The following is a 21961-nucleotide window of genomic DNA, read 5'->3' on the forward strand; positions in this document are numbered from 1 at the left end:
AAAATTATGCATTTTTTTGTTAATGTATGGTAATGTTAATGTTAATGTGACAGATTATTAAACAAGAACAGATTGAGTGGAGAACCTCCACAAAACCTAATAGAAAGAAAAGGCATGATTTTAAGGTAAGAAGAAATGTTGCTTTGAATAAGTTGATGCATATTTATATATTCTTATAGTGATATTGATTTTTGATGCATAATATTTTGTGTTCAGAACTTAAAAGCATGAGGCCAGTTGAGACGCTATTTGGACGATGTGTACGTGAAGAAGAGTTATTTTTCATGCTTGTAGTGACTCAAATTCGGAAGTTATAACTGATAACAACACATCTTGAAAAATATATGTAATTATTAATCAGCAAGTCGTCAAGGTTATAAAAGAATATTGGTACTAAAGATTAGTGAACTTATACTAGGAAATAAGATGATAACATTTAGATGAATTTTTATTGATTTTTTTATTCATAATATTTCGTTTCGGAACTTAAAAGCATGAACTTGTTGGCGAGTTGAGACGCTATTTGGACGATGAAACGCCTTGGAAAGTATTTGCAATTATTAATCAACATGTCTTCAAGGTTCTTAAAGAATATTGGCAGTAAAGATTAGTAAACTTGTACTAAGAAATAAGAGGATATATATTTAGATAAATTTTTATTGATTTTTTTATTCATAATATTTCGTGCTCAGAACTTTAAAGCATGAATTTATTGGCGACTTGAGACGCTATTTAGACGACGGGTATGGAAAGAACAGATATTAATTAACAAATAACAACACGCCTTGAAAAGTATATGTAACTATTAATAAACAAGTCTTCAAGGTTATAAAAGAATATTGGTACTAAAGATTTGTAAACTTATACTAGGAAATAAGTCCTTTCTTTAACCTCCGTAAATCTTTAAGGCCCAAATTTTATTTAATATTATTGTTAAGGGTTGGTAGCAAGAGGTCTTCTTTGTGCCTTCTTTGTACTTTTAGCATTTTATTAAAGGGTACCAACTACTAAGAGACCAAGACTTCATTGCTTTATCACTCAACTCAAGGACTCAAATCTTTTAAGGTTTGTCATTCTAATTATCTTTTAAGGTTTGTCATTCTAATTATTTTCATTTGAACTTTTATATTGATTGTGTTTGCGATTGAGTTATAAAACAGCTTATTGACTTATTGGTATTTTCAAAAAAGTCACTTGAAAAACCCCAGTATTTATGACTTTTAGAAACCTCAATCCCAAACATTTATAATTAACCTCTTTTATTTGTAATCTTATTTTATATTTTTTAAAATATTTTGCAATGATACAATTTGCTTAAAACCTTATTTTTCACTACTATTGTGTTTCCGATAGAAAATGTGTAACATTTAAAAAGCATGTCACTATGTCAGCTTCAATACTCAATAGCTGATTTTTTTATATATACTTTTTTCATCATGTGACCATTTATTTATTATTGAGAAACAAAATCTTTCACTTTCGTGATGCAATTGAACAAATCTATCAATTTAGTATTCGACATAAAAATTAAAATTTATGAGTTAGTTGTGACGAAACTAAAATATATATATATATATATATATATACATGATTAGTTAGTATATTCCTCACTATAAATACCCTTTTTGATAGTGTAACTTTTTTAGCCTAACTTTAGATGACTAAACAACATGAACCTAGTATAAAAATTAAATGTTAAGTAAATTGATGTGGACATTGAAATTATTAAGGTACGTTAATTAGCAAGTTTGCTTGCATTTTTCTTCTCTAACAATCAGGTAATATTGGTTAGGGGTGTTAAACATGTCGTGTTTGTAGATTGACGGGTCCAACCAACACGAACCTAAAATTGAGGCTGAAGTTGAAAATTGAGTCAGACACCATGACACGCTTATTCAAGAGTTAACCCGAAAACGACCCGTTTAACTTTAAAGGTTTTTTGTTTTTGTTTTTTTAATTTTCATAAATTAATACTTTAAATTTACATCTTTACACCAAAGAAAATCAAATTTATGTAAAATAATTGCATTTATTTAGCAATAAAATGTTATGTCAAATTCATTTTTAGTTTTAAATTTTAATATCACATGAATTCGACATGTCCAACCAGAACACGACTTTCTCAGCTAAACAGGTTTTCAAATTTGACCCAAAACTAACCCAGCCCGTTTATGCCAAACCCTACCCACAAATACTGTGTTAGGTTCTGGACAAATAAACCGGTTAACCGAAGCAGTTTGAAACCAATTATGTACAAACCAGTTTGAAACCGATTGAAAACGTATGTTCGAAACCGATTCGTAATTTCTCACTAGTAAACCAAACCAAAACCGATCAAAACACGAATTATAACTTATCGTAGTTTTTTTTAAGAAACTGATTTCAATCCAATTATAAACATATATATTTTTAAGGATCAAATTGGCATAATTCTCTCGAAATCACCGCCCCCATGTGGGCCCCTTTGTAATATTTTACAAGTCAAACTTTTCCATTGCCGGCACAAGCATTCCCATGAATAATAATAATAATAATAATATTATTATTATTATTATTATTATTATTATTATTAATGAGATATATCTCAAAGTTATGGGAAGTAGTAATAATTATAACAATAATAATCTTTCCTCATATATATATACAGTATATACAGATTGTGATAAAGTATCAAAAAGATAGATAAACTCTTCAACACATCTTCATATCATTTCAACAACCAAGTACTTGAATCTTTGATATGGAGCTAAAGCCTGGCCTCTCTGCTTTTGTCACCGGTGCTGCTTCTGGAATTGGTATGTTTCTCGATATTATTATTATTATTATAGAGTTTAGTTTACTGTTTCTGGATAATATTGATCAATCTTGACTTTGATTACATGTAAACTATGCAACTGAAACAGAGTATTATTATTATTATTATTAATTGAAAACATGAAATGGAATTGGAGCTAATTTGGTATACATGAAGTACAGTGATCAGTGTTGTAAAAAGTGTTCGGGTGGTCGGGTCAGGACTAGCGATTAATCGAGATTAATAGGGACTAGTCGGGATTAATCAGATTGGAATTTATATGTAAAATCACAATTTATGTATAAAGTTTTCAATTTTGACCGATTCTGGACAAATCGGCGCCTAGTCGGGATTTTTACAATACCGGTAGTCGGTCAAAATCGGACCTTTTTTATTTTTTTATTTCTATTTTTTTAGTATTTTTAATTTTTTTTGAAAGGCGATCGGGCCTTGGTTTTCTCATTGGTTTGCTATGTTTACGTTTAATTAATGTTTCAACTATATGCTATGTGAACTTTGAAGAGTTTATGTGAACTTTTATATATGATTTTTCAAAATCACACACACACACAAATCGATTGTTGGTCAAAATTGGACCTTTTTTTATTTTTTTTAGTTTCTATTTTTTTTGTTCTTTTTTTTTTGAAAGGCAATCAGACCTTAGTTTTCTCATTGGTTTGCTATGTTTACGTTTAATTGTTTATGTTTGAGCTATCAGCTATATGTTATGTGAACTTTGAAGTATTTATGTGACTATTGTATGTAATTTTTCAATATTAATCGCTAGTCGGTATTCCACCATTTGACTAGTGCCTAGCAAGTTTTACAACACTGATACTGATCTATACTTGATAGTGAATCTTTGCATATAATGATTATGAAAATAGTATGCATGAACTTACGGTCTAAGCCTAGTGAATCCATAGCACGAAAACCTTAACTGAGCATATTGTATTATTGACTTATTTTGCATGATTTTTAAAATTATTTATGGAAATATGTAAATCTGAATGTGATTCTTATAATTTTCTGCTACTCGTGTTTTCGGTGTGCAGGTAAAGCTCTTGCTTTAGCTCTTGCACAAAAGGGTATATTTGTCACCGTTGTTGATTATTCCGAAGACAGAGGAAAAGAGGTTGCATTACTCGCACAAAAAGAAAATCTCAAGTTTCACTCAGGCTTAAATTTCCCGTCCGCTATATTCGTAAAATGCGATGTCAGTAACAAAGGTAAGTTATAAACTTATATACATTAATATGGAGGTAGATAATTGTTGTAATAATAATATACTTTACATTCACACAGAACAAGTTGCTGCTGCATTTGACAAACATATGCAAGTGTATGGAGGTTTGGATATATGTATTAATAGCGCGGGTATTGTTACTCCTATACTGTTTGCTAAGGACCAAACAGACGGGTCAAATTCATGGAGACACGCCGTTAATGTTAATCTTTTAGGAGTTATCGCTTGCACCCACAGAGCGGTATGCTTCAGCTTCAATCTACTTCAATGTGCTTATTGTTATTGTTATTGTTATTGTTATTGTTATTGATTATTGATTGTTGATTGTTGATTATTGATTAAATGCAGATCCAAATAATGGAGGCTGCAAAAAAACCTGGTGTGATTATAAATTTGGGTTCAGCAGCAGGACTATATCCACACATAACTGACCCTATCTACTCTGCCTCGAAAGGTTTTATATATTCTCAGTTAAGATACCGAACATTATGTATATTTTGCTTAATATTTTTGTTTTTTTTTGCTCAAAGGGGGTGTGGTTATGTTTACTAGAGCGCTCGCTCTCTACAAGAAAAAAGGAATTCGTGCCAATGTGCTTTGCCCAGAGGTGAAAGTTATTTTCATATTGAAAACAACATAACCTCTTTAAAATAATATTTTTTCGGCAGATTGGATTTTAATAATTTCACCTTTTTGTTGTTGGCCGATAATAATTCCAACTCAGAAAATAGTTGCCACCAGTCCCACCTTTCACACTAGTGGGGATCGGTGACAGCTATTTTCCGGAGGTGGGATTATTATCGATCAACTGTAAAAAGGTAGGATTATTAAAATCCAGTTTACCTATTTTCTAAAGGTATATTGTAATTATTAATCCCAACTATTGCATTTTGTCACTGCCGGTTCCAACTTTTAACGCATTTGTTTCTAACGGTCCGCGACTAACAGAATCTTAACATTGTTAGTTGCGGGTCGCCTGAAAAACGTTTTTGGCCGGAAAACTCACATTTTTTCCCGAAAACTCAACATTTTCGGTGAGTCAATTGGTGGTTGTGGCGGTGTTCAGGTGGTGTTTTTGGGCAAAAAAATGTGACTTTTCTGGCCGAAAACGTTTTTCCGACGACCTGCGACTAACGGCGTTAGGATTCTGTTAGTCGTGGACCGTTAGGAACAAATACGTTAAAAGTTGGGACTGTCAGCAGCCAATCCGTTAGTTGGGACCGGCAGTGACCAAAAGACGATAGTTTGGATTAATAAAAACCAATATACCTTATTTTAATTATATAAATCAAGTAGTTGCAAAAAGCAAGCTTCTTTTTGTTTAATGATCTTGATGACTTGTATGCAGTTTATTCGAACTGAAATGGGTGAATTAGTGGATTCTCGATTCATTGAACGGATGGGAGGTTATGTTTCCATGGAAAATTTGATTAAAGGTAAGCCATTTAACTAAAAGTATTTTTTTTATTTAGGAAAATTATTCTTTCTATAGTAAATAAATAGTTGTACATTTGTACATGACAATCCATAAATGAAACAGGCGCGTTTGAGCTTATAACCGATGAGAGTAAAGCGGGTTCGTGTTTATGGATCACTAACCGTAGAGGTTTCGAATATTGGCCCACTCCAACTGAAGAAGCTAAATACTTGGTGGTTCCTTCAAGATTAAAGAAAAGACTAACATCAGTGATTAATTCTAATGTTCAAATACCTCAAAGCTTTGAGAAAGTGTGAGTTTGTTAAAACGAGACCGGTTGCTAAAATCGTTAATAGTTTGTAAGAGTTGGTTTGCTTGACATTTTTTATTTTGCAGAATTGTTCACACGCTGAGTCACAATTTCCGCAGTGCTACAAGTATAGTCCGTGCGCCACTGAAGTTACCGATTAAACCGGGTCATGTACTATTCAAAGTAATATATGCCGGTGTTAATGCAAGCGATGTAAGCTCATTGGACTAAAGTTTTAATAAGCAATTTGAGATTGCCAATTTACAAATTTAACCTTAGCGTAAACTGATTAGTTGCATCTGCTTATAAATGATCCCAAGCACCCCTATCACAGAATGCATATTTTAAATTGTAATTTATTTTAAATTTATTTTTATTTGAATCAAAAGGTTGTATTAATTTTGGTATGATGTGACAGGTGAATTTTAGTTCTGGTAGTTATTTCAGTGGAAGCAAAGAAGAAATCCGCTCTCGGCTTCCATTTGATGCTGGATTTGAGGTATAAAATACAGGTCAACAAATATTAATACCATTTTGAAATTTGATTTATTTTCATGGTCAACTTGTTTTAAAATCTAAAAATTTGACCTTTTTTAGTTTTTTGAAATTTGATTAAGATTTCTTGGTCCAAAGATTTATCCGAACCACTAATAGTTTCATTTGTTTGTGTTCATGTGTTTAAAATTTGCAGGCTGTAGGACTTATAGCTGCAGTAGGTGACGGGGTTAAAAATCTAAAAGTCGGTACTCCTGCAGCAATCATGACTTTTGGAGGTTATGCCGAATTTGTAACGGTATTATATTATCATTAGCTAATTGAATTAATTAATATTTAGCCTTATATTAGAGGTGACAGTTTTGACTAGGGGTGTGCGTGGTGCGGTTTTTAGCTAAAATCGAACCGAAAACCAAAACTTCGGTTTTTGGAGTTTTTGAAACCGTTCGGTTTCGGTTTTTTTCGGTTTTGGTTTCTCGGTTTTCTTTCTGGATTCGGTTCGGTTTCGGTTTTTTCAGTTTTTGCCATTTGAGGTTGAAAATTTTAGACCGAAAAAATTTTGCAAAAGATAATGAATTTAGATATAAATAATTTTGTTAACTGTAAATAATAGACTATTATATCTTTGACCAAAAATATCTGAGTTACATATTTATTAAATTCTTATAAATTAGCTAATATAAAATATAAAAAAATTACAAAAATTTAGGAATTCGGTTCGGTTTTTTCGGTTTTTGTTACATGTAAAACCAAAACCGAACCATTAGTTCGGTTTTTACAAAGACATAAAACCAAACCTTCGGTTTTTGTTTCGGTTCGGTTTTTTTCGGTTTCGGATCGGTTTTTTCGGTTTCTTGCACACCCCTATTTTGGCTCAAATACTTATGATAAAATCAATCTTGGTTATGTTTTAATAATATTTTATAATTATTGGTATTGAATTATGTGTTTTTATTTTAGGTACCCGCTAAACACATTCTGCCTGTGGCGAGACCAGACCCCGAAGTTGTTGCCATGCTTACTTCTGGACTTACTGCATCCATTTCTCTAGAAAAGGTTAGTTTCTTAAATATTTTATTCTTTTAATTATAATAATATACACAACATGCTTATTGTATTACTTAAAATAGTTGAGTGAACCTTCTATTTGCTGTTATTAGGCAGCACAAATGGAGTCTGGAAAAACGGTACTTGTCACTGCTGCTGCAGGAGGGGACCGGTCAATTTGCGGTTCAGGTAATTATGTATTTTAAAACAGTAATTTTAACATTGTGTTGGTGCATTTGATAAAATATCTTCTTCACTTTAAACTAGGGGTGTGCGTGGTGCGGTTCGGTGCGGTTTTGGGCTAAAACCAAACCCAAAACTTCGGTTTTTGGATTTTTGAAACCGTTCAATTTCGGTTTTTCTGTTTTAGTTTCGGTTCGGTTTCGGCTTTTTCGGTTTTTGCCATTTGAGCTTGAAAATTTTGGCCGAAAAAAAAAGCTGGCCGAAAATAATGATATTAGGTATAAATAATTTTGTTAATTGTTAACTAATAGACTATTATACATTTGACCAAAAATATTTGAGTTACATATTTATTTAAATCTTATAAATTACATAGAATAAAAAATTTAGGAATTCGGTTCGGTTCGGTTTTGTTACATGCAAAACCAAAACAGAACCATTAGTTCCGTTTTTACAAACACAAAAAATTGTTTCGGTTGGGTTTGGATCTTTCGGTTTTTTCCGGTTTCCGGTCGTTTTTTTTCGGTTTTTTGCACACCCCTACTTAAACTTCTATATATGAAAGTTTGAACTTTTAGAAGGGTATACAGTCCTTAATTTAATTATGATGATTTTACTTATGTAGTTACATGTTCATGTTAACTGTAGCTTGCAAAATTAGCTGGAAACAAAGTGGTTGCAACGTGTGGAGGTAAAGATAAGGCTATACTTCTAAAAGATTTGGGGGTTGATCGAGTTATCGACTATAAGGAAGAATCTATCAAAAATGTATGCATGTTTTCGTAACGGTTAATGTAGAACTTTTTATTATATACATACACATAAGAAATGACTTTTTTAATTTAAAAAATGAGCAGGTTCTTAAGAAGGAATTCCCAAAAGGAGTTGATATTGTTTATGAATCCGTTGGTGGCGATATGTTTGATGTGTGTTTGAACGCCTTAGTGGTTTATGGACGGATGGTGATCATTGGAATGATTTCTCAGGTAATTGTGAAACATGCTACTTATTAAATTCAAAACCGATACGGATTTTATTTATAACTTGTACATTAGTATCTTTTAGTTTTGTATTTCAAGTTACATATTTTTATATAGTTGATACTTAATTTTTTTTATTTTTTTTCAAAATTTTGATTCTGTCATTTTGACCTCTGAAGTCAAATGTGTTGTTTTTTTCAGTATCAAGGAGAGCATGGATGGAAACCACGAAACTACACGGGATTATGTGAGAAATTACTAGCAAAAAGTCAAACTGTGGTATGTAAAGTTTTTAAATAATTATATTTTTCTAGTTTTTTATTATTTATTTTATTATTTTTTTTAAATTATTTTTCGGATTTATGCAGGCTGGATTTTTTCTAGTGCAATATGCTCATTTGTGGCAACAACATCTTGATAATCTGGTTCATCTTTTCTCTGTGGGAAAACTAAAGGTATAACAATATATTACATAATATTAAAATTTATCATCAATGTACTTCTCCAGTATTTTATCGCATAATTAAATATTTACTGATTTTTTTCTTTTAAAATAATCAGGTTGCAGTAGACCCTAAAAGTTTTGTGGGCGTTCAGTCAGTTGCTGATGCAGTTGAATATCTGCATTCCGGTAAAAGTGTTGGCAAGGTATGCATAAACTAGTGCTGTTCAAAACCATATGTGTAAGGCTGTAAACGGACCGAACTGAACCGGACGAGAACTTGTTCGTGTTCGTCTGTTAAGCTTTTGTCGGACAAACGGACGGTTCACGAACACTCTACCAAATGAAAATTCGTGTATGTCCGTCCATTAAGGAATTGAGTCTCTCCGTGTCCGTTTGTTAATATTGAAACAAACGCTAACGGGCAAACGAACATTCATGGACAAACAAACACTCGTACATTAATGGACACTAATGGACAAACAAACATAAACGATTACATATTAATTTCAAAAAGTATAATCATTACCGGACGTCCACGAACACTATTGAATGAACACAGTCTCTGTCTGTGTTCGTCCGTTAAGCTTACTGAACGAAATTTTTTGTTTTTGTCCGGTTCGTTTATTAAACGGACGAACATAAACGAACTTCTTGCCTAACGGACGTTCGGTTCGTTTACAGCCCTAAATATGTAAATAATAAATATGCTGCTTTTCAATCTTATAAACCCAAATTTATTTTTTCATATTTTTGATGTGGCGGTTGGCATGTCGTGTCATGTCTAAAGTCTATTAAAACAGCGTTCGTTGCTAAAACCAGGAAAACTTATTTATGTGTATATATATCATTAACATGATGGTTTTTTTGTTTCAGGTGGTTGTTTGCATAGACCCGAGTTTCAGTCAACAAACGGCTAAGCTTTAATGGTCAAACGATACATATTCCGTACTGGACTGCAAATATCATACTGGAATAACATCATAATCTTTGATGACAATAAGAGGACTAATATTTTTGTGTTGTTACATATACTATTAGAATTTGGATAGTGTATTGACTTGTTTCTTGCCATTGAATGGTTCTCATTTTAATTTATAATTATAGGTATATTGGTTTATATTAATCTCAAGTCTCGTATTTTGGTCGTTGTCGGTCCAACTAACGAACGGGTTGCTGACGGTCTCAACTTTTAACGTATCTGTTCCAAACGGTCCGCGACTAACAAAATCCTAACGTCGTTAGATGCAGGTCGCCGGGAAAACGCTTTTGTTTGGAAAACTCACATTTTTTTTCCTGAAAAACTCAATATTTTTGTCCCATACATCTTTGTAACTTTGTATCGGACCTTTAGGAACTTTTTTTCTAGTAAAAGCCCTAATTATTGAGGTTGCTGGAACCTTAGTACCATTGTCGGAAGCGGTTGGTGGTGCTCAAGTGGTGGTGCTTGGTTGGTGGTGAGTCAGTTGGAGGTGATGGCGGTGTTCTGGTTGTGTTTCCGGGAAAAAGAATTGGCTTTTCCAACCAAAAATGATTTTCCGGCGACTTGCAACTAACGGTGTTAAGATTTCTTTAGTCGTGGACCGTTGGAATAAATACGTTAAAAGTTAGGACCGACAGCAACAAAAAGGAGATAGTTGGGACTAATAAAAACCATTATACCATAATTATAAGAGGAGTGGAATGATAAGGGTAGTTTAAAACTTATATAGCAAAGCCATATCCAAATTAATAATAATTAAAATTTTCTATTTTTCCTGTGTAAGTTAATAAATAATTGGTTTTAAATAATCTTAACTATGTCCTGATGGCAAATTTTAAATTTTCACATTGAAGTGATTAAATTTAAATTTTTGGATGAAAGTATTTAAGTTGTATTCAAATGCTTAAAACATATAGTAAACTGTGGTATATAAAATTTGTAAATACTTTTATGGTAATGATATTTTATTTAAAATCATATTTAGAAATTAGAAGAACAAGATGAGCCCACTTATAAAATACCTGAGATTGGATTGCTAAAAGCTCGAATCGAGTTGAAGTTAAACGAACACAGCCCTGTTCTCAACCATAAGTTTATCAGCCGATCCAATAGTTAGCAAATTCTCATATGGACAAGCCTTATAGGGGAAAACTTGACAGATGATGCCCAAACTTAAAAAAGACATAACTTGAGTTAGGAGTTGAAGAGGTATGTACCCGCCTCAACACCGAGCGAGGCGGGTCAACCCACAAGATATAGACAAGAGGCTTGAAATCAAGACATTATGAAGGCACAAAGCCAAAACCTATGCGCATGGCGCATATCACATATGCTCATGCATCACATGCTCAGGCATCACATATGCTCATGCATCACATATGCTCACGCATCACATATGCTCACGCGTATCACATGCTCACGCACCATATATGCTCACGCATATCACATCTGCGCGTGACGCATATCACATGCTCACGCATATCACATCTGCGCGTGGCGCATCCGCGCGTGACGCATATCACATCTGCGCATGAAACATCTGCGCGTGAGAATAAAGAGAAGACCTCGCGCATCCTCAGGATAGGTGCATATCACACATGCACATAATCAACCTTGTCCTTATCCAAATCAGGATAAGGACAACCTTGATTGTGCACGTCAGACAACCTTCCAGAAGGTATCTTTTTAAGGAATAAGAATATGCTGATGTTGACAGCTGCCAATGAAAGGTGGACAACTCAGCAAAACCCATGTGCAATTAATCAATGAAAAAACACCAGGTGTCCCAAGGACACGTGGCGCGAAGCAATAGGAGGAGGCCAACAAGGCCCTAATTGGGTCTGAGCCCAATCATTGGAAACCCTAGCACTATAAATACCACATCAACTCCACAAGGAGAGGTATGCCCTATTACACAGTATTACACATTATTAAGCAATACACTCCAATTCCTTACTCTCAGATTATTATCTTCTCCTACAAACTCTTATTCTCACACCGGATGGTTACCCCAAAGAGGACCCCTCTGTCCCTTTCTGAGGGGTAAGTTTACGGTGCTGTTCATTTTGTAGGTGGAAGAATCCAGATTCCAGAGAACCGTCGGTGAAATAGCATAATCACACCCGAGGAAAGTTGATCGTCTACCAGTGAGTCGATCCACGTTTCTTCAGGAGTGAAATTACAGACCCTGATTTGAGGGTCCAGTTCATCAAAAAGACTTTTTCCCAATTTTCACAATCTTCAAACCTTTTCAAATTTAGCTTTTCATATTTTTTAACGATTCATGTAATTTATGTTTTTATTTAATGTCTTAATTTCAATATTTCACAATTGTTTTTTATTTTAAAATTTTGACATACCCACTAAATTTAACACTCATTTATAAAGGGCGCTAATGTAATCTTTTAATAAACTTTCTTTTATTTGAGAATTATTTCCTTGCTTCCGCTTTGCGTCATAAGTTATATATAGCGCATCTAATAAATACAAACTTAGCGAAAAAAAAAAAGCAATTAAAAATTTAATAAATACTAAACATTTACGTCGGAGTTAAGCTACCGCTTGAAACATAGAGTCAAAGCTCTAACTTTGGATATGAGGTCAATAAAGCTCAAAATGAGCTAAGCTCGTACCCTCTTAAATTAAACAAGTCAAGCTCGAACCTACCTCGCCCATGCTAATATGTTGAAATCAGACCCAAGAACATGAACACATAATTAGAATTTGATCTCAACTAAGATCGACTCTTTTTGTTTATTATAGCTTTGGCACACTTACAAATACAATGACTCCTAAAACATCTATTTATACTAAAATAGAGGTGCACAAAAAGGTTGGATCCGAACCCAACCCGGTGTACCTGACCCGGAACCGGTTCCTACCCGTGCCCGACCCGCGGGTAGGATAAGGTATAGGATTTCTCCCCGGAGCCGTACCCGGAACCGAAAATACCCGGTCAAAACCCGACCCTACCCTACTCGAAACCCGAAAAAAACCATGGGGAACCAGTCAAATACCCGACTATACCCGGAACCGGTTCCTACCCGGAACCGGTTCCTACCGAGAACCGGTCCGGGTTTAAAAAGTACCCGATTTGTGCACGTCTATACTAAAATAGCTAAACATAAACTTAACATGCTCAAACTCATAACTTGCAGACATTCAAAAACTAAACAGGTAAATCTAAACTATTAAACTATAATAAATAACCCTAACTAGATACACTAAACTTGTCATTTTAAGCCCTTCAACTTTCTTTTAACTCGTTTTAAAATTAACCTTTAATATATCAACCACAAAACTAAAGAAAAAATATAAGGAAAAATGTTAGAAAGTCATCAAAATCCATAATATGCTTCATAGAACACAACAAAATCAAGATTTTGGACATGTTTCTTGCAATTCTAAACAAAAGTTAGTAAAGAATTTTGAAAAAAAAGGACTAGTAATAATACCTATAATTCTTCCTGTGTATAACAAAATACATTCTCTTCTAAAACTTTTTTAAAAAAAATAATATATCATCAAAAAAAAATATTAATAATAATAAAAGTCAAAACAAAGTCATCCTGCAAAAAGCCTCTCTTCATTGCTTTTGTCCAAGAGGCTTGCTTTTACTTTTTTAAAATTTGACTTTGACTTTGACTTCCTATAAAGTCTTCATGTTTCGACCGTTGGGGAATGAAAAATTCTTTCAGCAGTTGAATGATAGTTCATGGGTCCCTCGCGATACGCCACATTTAAGTTGTAGCACCCGATTTCTTCCGGTGGCGACTGATTAGTCATTTCTGATGTGGGCCCTACAAGTAAAGCAAGTTCATGTTAGTTAAATCTTTTTAATAACCCGATTTTGACCCGTTGCAGCATAAACATCAATGCATGTCAGGCTACGCGTAATGGGGCGATTTTGAAGGGAACGCTACCTCCCAGGCTACGCGTAATGGGGGGGGGGGGTATTATTTGTCAACGGCAGGTGTCTTGTTATTATTATTATTATTATTATTATTATTATACTGTGTGTGAGAGAGATATATACGTGTGTGTGTGTGGTGTATATATATATATATGGCTACAATACCATTACACCCTTAAAACAAAAACCCACCCTTTTTTGCTGGCTGGGCGCCACATGACACAAAACGGCTCATTTTATAGCCCCTCCACTACACATAGCCTTACGCAACTTATATTTGATTAAAGTCAAAATTGGCCATTGTGACTTCAAAATGCATATTATTAAAACCTTTTGCATCATTTTTTGTATTAAAAGTCAGATCATATATGTATTGATATAGACTCTTCAACCATATTTGATTTGACAATTATTCATTTATTTATTCAGTTTTTAAGAGGTAATGGGACTTAGCCTGGCAAAAGATATTTATTAAGACAATAATAATTGAGTTGCAATCAAAGACAATTATTTATAAAAGTCAAATGTTCATGAATATTTAGGGACTAGGGGCGTCCACGAAACCAAAATACCCAAACCCAATAAAAAACCGACGGTTTGGTTTTAAGTTTTTTCAAAAACCGATTTTTAAGTATGTTTTGACTTTTGATTTTGCTATCAACCAAAAACCGAAAAATCCGAACCAAACAAAACTGAAGAAAACAATTTCAAATAAATTTATAATAGAAATTAATATATGGCGTAGCACAAAAAAAGGAAAATTGGATTTAAATAGTCTCAACTCTCAACTATGGGTTGTTGGCAAATAACAATCTAAACAAACGTGTTAGCTGCTGACAGTCCCATCTTTTAACAAATTTGCTCCCAACGATCCACAACTAACAGAACCCTAACGAAGTTAGTTTCAGGTTCCCGGAAAGATGTTTTGGTCGAAAAACTAACATTTTTACTGGAAAATTCAAATTGAACAACACCACCACCACCACCAACAACCACTAACACTTGAGCACAACTGACGGTGGTTCTAGCCTTCTAGGGTTCCGGCGACCTAATGGTGCTTGTTGGCGGCAGTGTTCATTGTTCAAGTGGTGGTGGTCAACGATGGTGTTCAAGTGGTAGTCGTGATGTTCAGGTGGAGCTTTCCGGCAAAAATAGTTTTCTGGCCAAATTTGTTTTTATGGCGACCGGTGACTAACGGCATTAGGATTCTGTTAGTTGCGGATCGTCGAGGGCAAAAATGTTAAAAGATGGGGACTGTCAACAGCCAACTCATTAGTTGGGACTGTTATTTACTAATATTCTATAGTTATTAAATCCAATATTCCACAAAAAAATTTAGGCCCAAATGTTAATAATAATCAACTAATCTTAAATTAACAAAAATTTAGGCCAAAGTTTCGAACCCAAATTCATTATTCGGGACAATTTTTCGGTCCAAAAGTTTCAAGCCCAAATGGTATAAACGAAATAACCGAAACCCAACTGAATCCATTTTGAAAACCAAAACCGAACGGTTTCAAAAAACCGAAATTTCAGCTTTTGGTTCGGTTTGAGCCCAAAATTATTAGTTTTTATCAAAAATTTACGATTTTGAAAAATAAAATGATACAACCGCAAAATCACATAAAACGAACCGCCAAAACAGCTAAAACCAACCGAAAAAAACATATTACCTTGAAAAACTTCTGAGCACAAGCCATCACTGCTATTTTCACAATGTTCAGCAAACGATACCCTTTCAGTTACGTTATCTTCTGCTACGGTCCCTTCAGATTTACAAAAACCTAGTGACAATTTCGTTATAAACTTTTTCGGACTTCTACGCGTTCTCTTGCCTTTCTTTGTTTGCGGAATCAGTGGGCATTGGTTCTTCACTTCAACTTCATCTTCTAAATAACAAAATTCACAAATTTACAAAAATCACAAAAATAATATATATGTATATAAACATAGACATGTATAAAAACTAATTTTCAAGATTTAAAAAATGATAAAACTACACTCTAATAACACTAACATACAAAAAAATTTATAAAAAACATTAATTTTTAAGGGTGCTCTCAAGTTCTTAAATAATTTAAGGGTTCTGTAATGATACTCATCATATATATAGGGTTCTGTAATGATACTCATCATATATATATAAACACACACACACATATATTAAGGGGAAAAACTCATGTATTCATCATTCAAAAAGTCAAGTTTCTAAATTTTTAAATCTACCTTAACTTTTAGAATATTAATATATCATGTTCTCATTTACCTATTTTAAAATAAATAAAAATAAATAAGTAAAAATCACGGCGGGCCGTTTGGCAACATGAATCTAAAAGAGGTAGCCTCTGAATCGATCAGCATGAATCTAAAACTTACCCATTATGGTGCAAGGAGTGCAACCTAAGGGTACTCAAACTACCCTAAGACCCGACCAATCCTGCACTGCCAACTTCAACTACCCTGGACTACCCTAAGGGATGGCGCCACTCCTTTCAGTCACCCTTATTTATATTATTATTTAATAAAATAAAAATAAACTTTCTACTAAATTATCTAATTGGACAAAGTTCAAAGAATTTCTTGGAAATTGAATAGGTTGAGAAACGTTGTTCGTGAATACTACAGCGCTACCCTCAGTACAAAATTAATGAGACACACTTTACTTTTGACCGATTAAGAGGCTACCAAACAACCCCTTGTACAAAATTATATATGGAAATATAAATAAAAATATGAATATGCAAAATGAAGAAAAGGGCAATATTTTACCTTCATTAACTTCTTTGCACTTAAGTTTTTCCTTCTTATCTTCCCCGGTTTTCTCTGAGTAAAGTAAAATAATTTAATAAAATCACGAAACGATTTTTAAGGATAAAATAGAAAATAAACATTTACATATGGTTATGGAGAGTTGCATACCAAAGTAATGCGATGTCCTTGCCTTTCTAACGCGAGGATGCATTTCCATCAAACAAAGAGCCGCTTCTATCATTTCTTGAGCATATCTTCTTATTATCTTCACCTATAAAGATAAATGGTTTAAGCAAAAAAAAATCAAATAATCATAAATAATTTATTAAAAAAAAGTATTATGAAAGAATATAACCTGTTAAGACGCGGTAATTATTTTAAAAATTCTAAAAAAGTTGGACAAAAGTGTTTCGTGTCATAAGAATTTGACTAACTTTGACTTGTACCAAAAAGTTGACCGCGTTGACCCGAACCTCTCACTCATTGTGTACTTAGCTTTATTCCTCAATCAAGATTAATATGAGAAGGGTAATCTAGTCATTTCACATATACATACTCGGTACTCCTGTGTACATGTCATCCTTCAAACAAGCAATCCCAGATTAATCTTCAACCAAAATAAAGCTAAGATTGCTTGTTTGAAGGATAACAAGTAAACAAGTATGTTCATGTGAAATGACTATATCACCCTTTGTCACTTCTCACATTGTAACAATCGTACTCGTAAACAACTAATGCGTTATTATTCTTGCTGGAACTAATAATAATAATAATAATAATAATAATAATAATAATAAATAAGTACCTGTAGTTTGCAGGGTTCGAGAAGACGAAAAAACAAAATGTCACCCTGTAACAACCTTTGTGCAGCTGAAAATCCCCTCCAACCGGCACTTAAACCGTGCCTAAGTTTAAGATAATTTGTCTTGAACTCTTTTCCCGATTCGTCGACAAGAATAATCGTTGCATCATGTTCAGGCATATGCTTAATACAGAATTTCTTCGGTAAAATCTGCACAAGAATTTCATAAAAATAAATAAAAATAAATAGAAAATAAATAAAAATCAAACTTTACGTTAAAGATTTAATAAAAATGTGAATTTTAATAACTTTACTAAATTCTTGATTCTTACCAACCAAAAACTGTAGAGAACGTTTGACGGGAGCATACATTTGCCGAAGTTAGGTACTTCTGTATCTAGAGTTTCTAAGAAATACCCCGCTCGTTCCATACACATAAATTGATCTTCTGTATCGTTATATATGTCACATATCTTTGTTTTTTTCCCTTTACTGTAATAAAATGGACAACAAGACGTATAAACCGATGATGATCTCAAAGAAAGTACTTATTAAATAAATTGATGAAAATTTGACAAATCACTAACCCCGAATTTTTTTTAGGCTTTTCTGACATAATCTGCAAGAAAAAATGTTATTTTTTATAACATAACATACACACGAAAGAAAAATAGCAAGTTCCAACCCGTACACAAATGGTCAAGAACGAGTTGATATAACTCACCAAAGCGAAAAACACAAACGATTACTGAATAACTCTCAATACAATATACAAGATATATATAACTCAAAAACCTCTATACAATCGCTCATGAAACCATTACTCGGTTCCATCTCATATGTTCTACCAATTGATATAGACCGATTCGAGATGGTCAATCTCCCAATAGACCCGTAGGGTGGGTTAGACTCCAAGAACAAAAGAGAAGAATAGAAACTAAACCTGAGACAAATTTCTTATTATTTTTTTCAAACAATGATTACAATTTATAGGAAAAGAAAGACATAAAAATAGGAAAAAATAAACAATAAGGAAACTGAATTAGAGTATAACAAGGAAACTAAATAATATATTAACTTAAATAATTAATTAATAAACTTAATAAATATATTACGATCGTATCAATGTCTAACCATAACTCGGTTTTATATAGACTAACACTAGCTTGCTAGCAAAGAAAATACCAATTTTAATTACAATACAATTAGAAAACATAACCAACTATGACCTAATTGTCAATATTGGTCCCTAAAGTTTGCCGACTTGTGACTTACAGTCCGAAAGTACCAACAAACGGTTCATAAACGGTTGACATGGGTAACCTTTAGTTATATGGGCTGAGTTCACGGTGGCTTGATCAACCCATTTTCAACCTGCCAACCCGTTCAAGAAAATAAAAAAAGACTGATCGGCCAACGTATTTAACATGTTTAGCTAATCAAAGGCTACACATGCTGTGTTGAGTAGAGGTGCACAAATTGGGTTCTGGGCCCAAACCGGTTTAGGTTGAGTCAACAAAAGTCAACACCGGGTTTTGGCCCAGCTGATTCTGGTTGGAACCAAGTCTTTAGCCGGTTCAGGTCGTTTGGGCCGGCATCAATGTATAAGGTTACAATCCGATTTCAACCCTACGGGACAATTAGTAAAACGGGCCATGTTCGTATTGCGTCATACGAGCCCGTCAACCCAAACTCGACAACTTGCCACCCTATTGTCAAATGCTTCAAGAACTTATGAGCAAAAATATGCACTTGATAATAAGCATCTTTAAACCACTTATTCAAAACAACTTATTCCACTCACAATATAAGAAGTTTAGAACTCAGCACAAATAATATAAGAAGTTTAGAACTCAACACAAATGACTAGTCTGAGGGACGAGGGAACGGATTTGGCTTATAAACCCCACATCAGTTGCTCATACAACCGATGTGGGACAAGTCTCATACCTTGCAATGGTTCTGGTCCGTAACAATAATGAGTCTAGATAAGCAATCCCAAACACTTTTAAAACACCTTATTATTGTATATTAAGGGGGTGTTTGGGATTCCTTATTTTACCTCCTTATAACTTTTTATTAAGTTAATAAGTTACAACATTGTAACTTATGAAACTTTTCCTCTCATAATATAAGCAATCCCAAACACTTAATACTTTATAAAAAGTTAATAAGTTATAAGTTGGTAAAAAAAAGCAATCCCAAATGCCCCGTAAAACTCAATAAGAAGATAAGCTACTTCAATATGCAATCCCAAACACCCCTAACTATTTGCATCTTCAAATTAAACTTAGCAATCAACTAAAGATATGTTAGGAAAACAACATTAACATTATTAATATTCCATCAAAAGAAATACCAAAAAGGGAATTAACACAAAACAACACACATTCAACATGCGCCGCATCGATGAACGAAACCCTCGTTTTACAACCCGAATCGATGAACAAAACGCTTCGTGTTGCGGTGGCGGCGGCGGACGAAAACGTCTTCTCGCAACCCTAATTTCAGAAAAACAACACTAACACATATGGATTCTTGAATTTAACAAGATTAGGGTTCCACAACACCACAAACCCTCAAATCTGAAACTAAAAAAAAATTAAAAAATTAAAAAAAATTCTTACATAATTCAAGAAACATATATCAAGATTCTTGAGTCATATAATCACTCAAAGGACAAAATCTTGAACACAACATCAAGTACAAACATCAAACTAAACACAACCTTAACAGATCCAAACCAAAATCTTGAAACAACTATAAATCTGAACTAGGCACATATTTCAAAGCAAGAACATAAACACATAAACACAAAAATATCACCTGTTTATCTTTGGATTTAGATTCACAAGGTTGTTCTTTAACACTTCTTTTTCTCTTTTTAATCTTCTTGTCAGATGGTATATGCTGCTTCATCTGTTAAATAATAAGTTCAAAAAAAATATATTCAAGATTCATAATAATAATAATAATAATAATAAAAAGACAGATTGGAACAAAACACATCAAACAACATATGTATGTGTTTGCATACACTTACCTCTGAACCTTGTTCCACAAAGGTTTGCTTGTTGGAATCCATGTTTTCTGACTTGCTTTGGCTTAAGATTTTGTTTTGATGTTTGTTTTTTTTTTTTTTTTGAAGGTTTGTTTAAACAGCATATAGTCTTGGTGTGAACATATTTTAATGTTTTTTAGTTGTAAGATAAAGCAGCAAAGATATATCCAGCTAAGGCAACTATGATCACCTGTGGTTGGTCCACAAGGTGTAAGGGTGGAAGTGTGATCTATACCGTTCATGTTTAATATTCTTTTCTAATGTCCTCTTGATGAAATGTCAACTTTGGAGATCCATGATTGGATTGAAAATTTGGAAGGTTAAGAGTTATTTGTAATAAATAATTTTTTTTTTATCTTTTCAAAACATAGGGAAAATTAACTTATTAAATAGTTTATTTATATTTAAGAGTATATTGGTTTTTGTGATTCACAAGTAGCGTCTTTTGGTCACTGTCAGTTTTAACTAATAAATTGGATGTTGAAGGTCTTAACTTTTGGCATATTTGTTCTCAACGGTCCGCGACTAACAGAATCATAAAGTCATTAGCTGCAGGTCGCCAGAAAAACGTTATTGGCTGGAAAACTCACATTTTTTTCCCAGAAAACTCAACAGTTTTGTCTCAAGCATCTTTGTAACTTTGTGTCGGACCTTTAGGAACATTTTTTCTAGTAAAAGCCCTAATTATTGAGGCCGCCGGAACTCTAGAACCATCGTTAGAAATGGTTGGTGGTGCTCAAGTGGTGGTGGTTGGTTGGTGGTGGCATCATTGTCCGTGTGGTGTTTTCTGGGAAAAAAATGAGACTTTTCCAACCAAAAACGTTTTTCCGGCGACCTTCAACTAACGGTGTTAGGATTCCGTTAGCGCAGACCGTTGGGAACATATACGTTAAAAGTTGGGACCGTCAACAGCCAATTCTTGAGTTGGGACCGACATCGACCAAAAGGAGTTAGTTAGGACTAATAAAAGCCAATATACTATACCATATTTAAGTGTAAACTCAAGTTTGATCATCACTTCTGTTAGTTTTAATGAATTATGGCAATGAAGCCTTGCGAGGTTGTCAGTTCGAATCCAGAGTTCACTCGGGTTTTCGTTTCACCATGTGTTACGTTAGAGAGTTTTGTTCTTGTAGTGGCACGACGAGTGTCAAGTGTAAGCCAACGGTATGGCTTCCCAAGGAATGCTCAAACTAGACTCTGAATCAATTATGGGCCCGCTTAAGACAACATAGTTTGACAGAGTGGAGCAACGGAACTCTACAAGAATTGGGGAGTGCGGTGGACTAACACACGAGAAAAACATCATTCCAAAAAAAATAGTTTAGTTATTTAAGATCAATCTAAAGTCTCGAATATAATTGAGTTTAAACGAGTAAGAGCCTAAATTGAACTGATTTAAAATATAAGATTCGTATGCCAAGTTTGATTAGGCTCACCATATTTAACGAACATATTGTTTATATATAATAAATGAAACAGTTTAAAATTGGGTAAATACCATTAAAAATCAACATGTTATGTTATTTGTTTTTTTT

General features: G+C 33.5%; 1 protein-coding gene and 1 pseudogene across 5 annotated transcripts; one reads left to right on the top strand and one right to left on the bottom strand.

Annotated features, from left to right (window-relative positions):
- The first annotated feature begins 2616 nt into the window (after positions 1 to 2616).
- On the top strand, positions 2617 to 10014 carry LOC143612099 (uncharacterized; annotated as a pseudogene). The gene is made up of 18 exons (XR_013149893.1): positions 2617 to 2795; positions 3850 to 4023; positions 4100 to 4281; positions 4389 to 4494; positions 4571 to 4647; positions 5389 to 5476; positions 5581 to 5770; positions 5854 to 5980; positions 6186 to 6266; positions 6459 to 6560; positions 7223 to 7318; positions 7423 to 7498; positions 8141 to 8260; positions 8350 to 8478; positions 8674 to 8751; positions 8841 to 8927; positions 9034 to 9120; positions 9791 to 10014. The product of XR_013149893.1 is annotated as an uncharacterized LOC143612099 (transcript).
- A 3392-nt stretch (positions 10015 to 13406) lies between these two features.
- Positions 13407 to 20544, bottom strand: LOC143612101 (uncharacterized). 4 transcript variants are annotated; one of them, XM_077086168.1, is made up of 9 exons: positions 20400 to 20544; positions 20189 to 20281; positions 17950 to 17981; positions 17695 to 17854; positions 17366 to 17572; positions 16729 to 16831; positions 16579 to 16632; positions 15483 to 15698; positions 13407 to 13696 (listed from the first exon to the last, which is right to left on the bottom strand). In XM_077086168.1, the coding sequence occupies exons 1-9, from the start codon at positions 20445 to 20447 to the stop codon at positions 13557 to 13559; spliced, it is 1053 nt and encodes a 350-aa protein (XP_076942283.1). In that variant the 5' UTR covers positions 20448 to 20544; the 3' UTR covers positions 13407 to 13556. The 4 variants fall into 4 exon arrangements, with proteins under 4 accessions (XP_076942283.1, XP_076942281.1, XP_076942280.1 ...); XM_077086166.1 differs by lacking the exon at positions 13407 to 13696 and having other exon boundaries at positions 14880 to 15695; XM_077086165.1 differs by lacking the exon at positions 13407 to 13696 and having other exon boundaries at positions 14880 to 15698.
- Between the last annotated feature and the right edge of the window lie 1417 nt (positions 20545 to 21961).

Source organism: Bidens hawaiensis, unplaced genomic scaffold (assembly GCF_021521415.1).
Source record: "Bidens hawaiensis isolate Kalapana, Puna unplaced genomic scaffold, B.hawaiensis_p1.1 tig00033210_1, whole genome shotgun sequence".
NCBI lineage: Eukaryota > Viridiplantae > Streptophyta > Magnoliopsida > Asterales > Asteraceae > Bidens > Bidens hawaiensis.

Bases quoted from the DNA above. Each gene is read 5' to 3' on its own strand.
- LOC143612101 (XM_077086165.1), bottom strand. From the start codon at position 20,447: ATGGATTCCAACAAGCAAACCTTTGTGGAACAAGGTTCAGAGGTAAGT. The intron at 20,282-20,399 runs GTATGCAAACAC...ATTATTTAACAG, and splicing joins AACAAGGTTCAGAGGTAAGT to ATGAAGCAGCATATACCATC. The intron at 15,699-16,578 runs GTAAAATATTGC...TTTGTTATTTAG, and splicing joins GTGCAAAGAAGTTAATGAAG to AAGATGAAGTTGAAGTGAAG.